At 45.9% G+C, this 7,260-nt stretch overlaps 1 protein-coding gene across 1 annotated transcript; it reads right to left on the reverse strand.

The window, feature by feature from the left end:
* Window positions 1-781: 781 nt before the first annotated feature.
* Window positions 782-6,441, reverse strand: CFL2 (cofilin 2). The gene is made up of 4 exons (XM_021542674.3): window positions 6,328-6,441; window positions 4,590-4,897; window positions 4,417-4,493; window positions 782-4,325 (listed from the first exon to the last, which is right to left on the reverse strand). Exons 1-4 carry the CDS (start codon window positions 6,328-6,330, stop codon window positions 4,213-4,215), a joined length of 501 nt encoding a protein of 166 aa, XP_021398349.1. The 5' UTR covers window positions 6,331-6,441; the 3' UTR covers window positions 782-4,212.
* Window positions 6,442-7,260: the final 819 nt, after the last annotated feature.

Genomic DNA, 7,260 nt, shown 5'->3' on the forward strand with positions numbered 1-7,260 from the left:
ACAAGAGTAAGATGTATGGGGATTATTGCAGATTCAACAGCATGGGAGGTCAGGCAGAAAAATATCCAAATTCAATAGGGTCAAGCACTGGATATTAATTTCAACAAAATAGAAAAATTTTAAACTACACAATAATTTTTATTTAAAACCTTCAGAGACCTTTCATTCTTTTTTTAATGCACATTCATATGTATGTTCCCCGGAGTCATAGAGAATGCTTATGTTAGAGGAACAGCAAAGGGTTTTTTAGTGCACATTGTTAAAGTCTGCCTTCTCCAGAGAATCCAGTGAAGCTGTTTCTTCACAGCTTTGTTTACAAAATTAACTCTTCCAGATCCAAGAAATCTTGTATTAACAAGAGAGATGCCACTGATACCAAAACAATATTTTGATCTTTCTTCATGAAGCCAGTTTTTTCACACTACACCAGTTAACTTCCTTCCCTGTATTAGAAATGACTCGCCAGTGTAAACATACTTTTTTACATTTGCTATATAAAAGCCATCTATTTTTCTGAACACACTGAGCTGGTGTCCAACAAAAGAAAAAGGTTATCTAGAACCAACCCACTAAAAATGTCTTTATATCCATCTCCAGAGCCACCGGTGCTGGCTTTTGCTACAGTTGGATATTGACCTGAATGGGCAGCGGATAAAACCTGTTACAAAAAATCCAGGTATTCCACAACTTCTTTCACAGTACCTGGGCTACTCCCAGTCCAAAGACAACAAAGTGATTAGCATAGGTGCTGTCTAGCACACAAACAAACTCAACAACTGAAGACATTTAAATTAATTTTATTTATACCAGGTTTTCAAAATCAGAAATATTTCAAAGAAGTTCAATAGACAGGTGCTACATTGATGATCTTTGATCCACCATTAGTGCCGTGTTTTCACTCTACAATCATTAACTCACCACCAGAAACTAAAAGGGACTTACAGAAGTTTATAAAAAATAGGCAGACATGAAAATTTGGTTTATACTGGAATTGGCATAAAAGAGTAAAGCTTATCAAATTGTGGCAGTTGCTGTATTCCACCACATTGTTCTGAGGGAATGGTAGAGAAGGAAAAGTCTTCCACTTAGCAAAACACTTTGGGTTTAACGGAGCATACTCAAACTCCACTTCATGATCTGACTAGGAGTGCTTTTTACACTCAAGTCCATATAAATTTAAGCTTTGCATTTCTAAAATCGCCACAAGCATAAACCTCACACACTCTCATCTTGGATTGATTTCCCTTTTCAGAGAAATCAAACCAATCTATCTATACCTCTTCCAGGATTTACCAAATCAAACAAAACTGCTGGTTTGAAATTTTTTGGAAGAAAAATGCCATTTCTGCACAAGCTACTCTCATGAAAAATTTATTTAACATTTCTTTATCAATAAAATAACTGAAGCCAAGATATCCAAAAGTCACATCTACACAGATACACAGAAGATACTCGAGAGGATTCTCCTCCACTCCTCGATCACAATGAGGCCCTCATCATTTTGCATAATGACAGAAAACAACAGCTGACAAACCATTTTGGAACAGATGCCAGCTGTCTCTCATTTGTTTTATAATTCAAACAGTAACAGTTCTGTAGCACTTTATTGGTTTTTGTTTTTTTGTTTTTGTTTTTTTTAAAAGCAAGCCATCTGAACTGGACCTCACATCAGTCAGTCATTCATTCATTTCAAGAACAAACTGAAGGCAGGCTGACCCTTTTGGATCCAAAATTTTAATTTGGTAGGAATCTTACATAAAGACAGTTTGTGCTTCAATTTCATAGCTAGTTGGACTGAGTGAATATATACCTAAGCAAGTTTAAAAAAAAAAAAAAAGGAACTTACAATATTCAACTAAGAAGCCACAGACATTTTTCCGGACTGCAGCAGAGACAAACAATAAATTTAAACACAATACTCCTTAAAAAAAGTTTACTGTCTAAAATGAAAATTCAAATGGTTTATTAAAATTTAATATTCTCCATTTGGCTTTTTCTAAAGAAACAATTTATTCCTTGTGAAAAATCAGTTAAAAGATAATTTCATTTTACTGTACTGAACTCAAGTTAAACATAAAGCACAAATATCTTTACATTAAACTGGGCTTTGCATACAACATGTATGATCAGAAATAGACTATTTTGAGGAATAAAAAGTTGTGGGCTTTTTTTCATCTAGACAACATGCATACCATCAGTTACTTCGCAATCTTAAAAGGTACCTGAAAGGAGAGTTTTGTAGAACAAAACCAAGACTCATTAATACACTTAGTAAGTCAGTGGTCATCATGCCTTTTTACTTAAATTCTAGTAAAGTTTAGTCTACATAGAACAGCAAACACAATGAAGTGTGCAGGTCATAGGGATAGCCAGAAGCCTGAAATAAAGTCTTAAAGTTCTACAGGACAAGAGAGCCTAAACACAGTACCATTAGGTTGCTTAAACTATTGGGGGGGGAAAAAAAAAGAGAGAAAGTATTTGGATTAGTATCTGCTTCCTTGTTGAAAATGGACTGAACATGAAGAGCCTGCATTTAAAAGCTCCACAGTTCTACTCTACCACTTTTTAAAATAAGGTAATGATAAAAGAGCATTCCTTCTAGCAGCATGTACAGTTCAGCTGCCAGTGGCTGCCTAACAGCGCTCCTTTATGCATACCAGGAGAATCATGTCCAGTTTTGCCATTTGTGGATAACGATGACAAGATACAAAAGCATGTGTTTGCCATAAATAGCTCTGGCTAACGGAGGATTGCTCACACAGAGCAGATCAAATTCTCTATAAGGAGAGCATAATTTGGCTCCCAGCCAAAACACGTCCCCTATGCAAGCCTCAGTAGTGGCAAACACTTTCCAGTTCTATTTACATAGAAGCTAACAAGGAGAACAGTTCATTTAGGCTAATTCTTGTACTGAGTCGGTCTAACTATAACACTCAAGAAACAAAAATTATTTCCCCGCTTCATACTCTGCATATAACTGTCATTACACATCATCTTGCCTGAAAAAATAGCAAGCTGTAAAAACTCGTGCAAGGTTTTACTCTGGCATGTAGAACTTTAAGAACATTCAGGTACAAAACACACTGCATGGTTAATTACTTCGTATTTTTAACTTTCTGACACAAGTGTTTCATGGGACTAATGGTATCCAGTAGTGGTAGCTTCTTTACTTTACGGTAAACTAGGAGCAGGTCCTTTATTGAACGGCCAGAACAGAGCCACAAAGTATTGTAAAGCAGTGCCTAAATCAGTATTAAAAACTTGCATTATTCAAGATGAGATTAACGATTGTTTACCTTTACAATACTTTCCACAGAAGTTATTTGAAATATGCTTAAACACTTAAAAACTGTATTTTCCAATGAAAACAAGGCAACGTTCTGTAATAAGCCACAAGTTTTATTGCAACGTGGCCAGTTTTTGATCTCAAAGAACAATGTTCCATTTAAGGCTCTTTTTAATACAGAAATTGCCACCATGACTGATGTTTTACAAAACTTTAGTGTTTCAAGACTCATATGGTAAACAGATAACTTCTACTCCTGTTCAGTAGTGTACATTCAATGGAAAACGAAAGGCATCGTAACAGCTACTTCATTTATAAAGATATGCATGTAACAGGAATGAAACTGAGGTACTACAATAATTTGATGACACAGTTACAGCAACTTAATTGGCATTCCTTGGGGGGGGGGGCGGGTCAAACATATTACAAAAAAGTGCTTTAAATGCATAGTGTTGTGTGCTGCCATGTCACAAAAATAGGCTTGTCAAGGCAGGTGAGGTGTATGAATGCACAAGAGCCTCATGGAACTGCAATCAAGTGCAACTGTAAGTAATACTGTAGAGAGTCTACCATCCGACCAGTGGACAATACTTTCAAGGCATTCAATTAGCTTACCCTTTGCTGTCTGCTAGACTATTTACATTAACTATCACATTCATTGAACATATTGCAAGGAATGCCTGCAACATCAGTTTTGGCCAAGAGGATGACGTGAAAGCATTCCTTGAATCCTACATAAAGCTACCAGGATTAAACAGTCTAATGACAATCACTGGTAGACTGCTTAACAATGACATCTCCTTCAGGGCAGTGGGGAAGGGACTTATTTTTGTAGGAGGGGAGGGGAGGGGAGACTAATACTATTCCAATTGAACGAGCTGCAGAAATGGAAGCTCCTTAGATCCAGATGGCACTTGTCTGTCTTTTTATAAGGGTTTTCCTTCAAGTGAAACTACCACGTTGCCTCCCAATTTCTCTCCAAGTGTTGAACGGTCCTTAATATCATCCAAACCATTTACTTGCCACTCATGTTTAATACCTGCAAGACAGATGGACAGCAATGTACTTGTGAGAACCTCAACATCTAAACGGCACAGTGGTTAACGAGAAAAACATTTTTAGGTCCATACCTGTAAATTTCTTTTTAATGGCATCTTTAGAGCTTGCGTAGATCATCTTGCTTTTTAAAGGTGCACTTTCAGGAGCCCTTTAAAGGAAAAAGCCAACAACAAAACAGTTACTAAGTCATCCAGTGGTAGCTCCAGAATATTCAAACTTAACAGCAAGCTTTGCTTTCACACACCAGAATATAAATACCAGATCTTCTTTCTTAGATTCCTTTGTCTCGTATGTGGCATCATACAAAGCGTATCGGCAATCATTCAAAGGTAGCAACTTCACAAAGGCTGTATAGGGGTCCTCCACAGTATCACCAATGTCACCAACTAATATCTGCTTTGCCTCCTCTACAATTATTTGTTTTTTGTCATCACTTAAGCAGAAGAGAACAGCTTTCTTTCTTTTCTTAATCTCTTCTGGGGTTGAAGATTTCCTTACTTTCATGTCATTAAAAACCTTTATGACTTCATCATTCACTGTTACTCCAGAAGCCTGTAAAATGAGATCAAAGGAATAATTTAAACAGCAAAAATTAACACTCACTAGAAAAATATGATAGCCCACAGTGCTAGATAAAGAAGTCTGCCTGCCCCCGTAAGAATAAAAATACTATACTCAACCTGAACACACTATGAATATAGTAATATTTGTAGGACTGGAGCAGAGGATATAAAGGAGGCGTGAATTCAGTAGTTCCTCGTTGTAGTTCCTTCAGTAGTTCCCAGAACTCAGCATTTTCAGCTGCAGTTCTGGATAGCAGTTTCATACAACTAGTCACACAACTGTACCACTCAAGCAGTTTTACTTTACCTTATCATGCTTTTGGCTTATTTGGGGGGAGGGGAAGAGGGAGCGATGAGGGGGTAGGAACGGAACATAGGAGAGCAGTTTGTAATTTTCGGTTGGGATAGGAGGGGGTGGGGTTTTGGTGGGTAGATTTTTGTTGGCTTTTTTTTTCAGTAGAGCAAACACTACAGAAGCAGCTCACATCCAGCACTGTCATGACTCTCATTTTGTTGAGTGAGGTAAGGCTGTAGAAGCAGCAGAAATGTTTTCTGCATTGTGTCAGCTTCAACACCGCGCCTTAAGAACTCCCGAATTTTACTTCATATTGCTGCGGGAGTATTGTTTGACTGCTCTTGGTTCATATAAAAATACCGATTACAACTGCACAGCTCCCCATATAACTCGCAAGTCACGCAAAATAAGAGCCTAAACCAGCAAGGAAACAAAACACCGGCAGGGCAAACGGGGAGCTCCAGGCAAAATGAAAATAATTTAGCAAACCCCGCTGCGAGTGAGCAAGCGGGCTCAGCCCATCTGCAGCGCCCTCGCTGCCGCTCCGCAGCCGCATCTGCCGAGGCAGGCGCTGCCCGCGCAGGCTGCCCGGGAGGGAAGGCAGGTGCGCGGCTCCCCCCGCCTTTGTCCCCGGGGCGCGCCGGCCCCTCCGCCGCTTTGTTCGCGGGGACGGAGGGAGCCCCGCCGCGCCGCGCCCTCCGTCCCTGCGCCGCCGCCCCCGCCCGGCCCCGGCGCTCCCGCACGGCCGCTCCCGGGCCCGGCAGCGGCGGCTCCGGGAGGAGTGCGGCGGCCTCTGGCGCGCCCACCGCCCCTCGCCGCCCCGCCGGTGCTCGCGCGGCCGGGCGGTGCCGCAGGGAGCGCTGCGCCGCCCGGCCCCGGCCCCGGCCCCGGCCCCGGCCCCGGCCCCGGCCCCGGCCCCGGCCCCGGCCCCGGCCCCGCCGCCCGCAGCTGCCCCGCGGCCGCTCCCGCGTCCCCTTCCCCCCGCACCCGGCTAAAATTAGACTAAAATGGCCGCCGGAGGCCGCGGGGCCGCGCCGGGCCGGGCCTGCTCCGCTCGGCCTCGCTCGGCTCCGCCGAGCCGCGCCAGCCGCCCGCGCCGCCCGTCCGCGCCGCGCCGCCCTTACCATGGCGCCGGGTCCCGGGGCGGCGGCGGCTGCCTGCGGTGCGGGGCTGCTGCACGCAGAGAGCGCTGCGCTGCGCTAGGGGCGAGGCGGGCGGGGACTCGGCCGGGCGGGGATGAGCCGCAGCGGCCGGGGAGGGCCGGTCACATGGGCCGCGCCGCCACCACGTGCCGCCGCCGGCCGCGCTGCGCCGGCCCCCGCGGTGCGGCCCGCCGGCGGCGCGGCTCCGCGCCCGCCCGGCACAGGCAGCGGCGGGGCCGCACCGCGGGTGCCTGGCCCGGGCCCCGCAGCCGCGGGCGGCCCCTTCAGCGGGCCCCGGCGGCGGCCGGCCGGCTGCTGAGGGGGCGATGCGGCCGCTCCGCTGGGCTCGGAGCACCGGCGTCAGGCGGGGCACGATGGCGGCGCGGCGGCTCCGAGCCGGCCGCCGCTGTCCGCCCTGCCCCGCTCCGCCCGCGCTGCCGCCCGGCGAGGCGCTTTCCTTTCTGCCGCTCCAAGGCTGTCATTCGCGGTGCGCGGCCCGGCGCTGTCACGGTGCCGCTGCCGTGTGCCACGCCGCTTGTCCCCGCTCCAAGGGATCTGTGCTGCGGCCCGGGCTGTGCAGGGAAAGGCCCTGGGCACAAAGCGGCCTGGCACAAGGACTGCTCTTTCCGCGGGCTTGGCAGAGCTGCTCAGACAGTGGGGCGGGACACAGCACGTAGGGCGGAAGGTGCATTAAAAGACGAGAAAATGACTTGCAGGAAAACAAGGAAGGACAGCTCTCCCGACAGTGTTTTGCTGTTGCATACTGAGCTGTACAGGGCTTCAAGCACAGGACAACAAACACAGAGCATTCTATCTCTAGCCCATTCAAGTGGACAAGAGGATTCTCAGTCCTATGTGACTGCACCCTGAACTGGTGTGTCTGAAAACCAAGAAATCCTAAACATTGAGGACCTC

Source organism: Lonchura striata, chromosome 5 (genome assembly GCF_050655825.1).
Source record: "Lonchura striata isolate lonStrDom1 chromosome 5, ASM5065582v1, whole genome shotgun sequence".
Classification (NCBI taxonomy): Eukaryota; Metazoa; Chordata; class Aves; order Passeriformes; family Estrildidae; genus Lonchura; species Lonchura striata.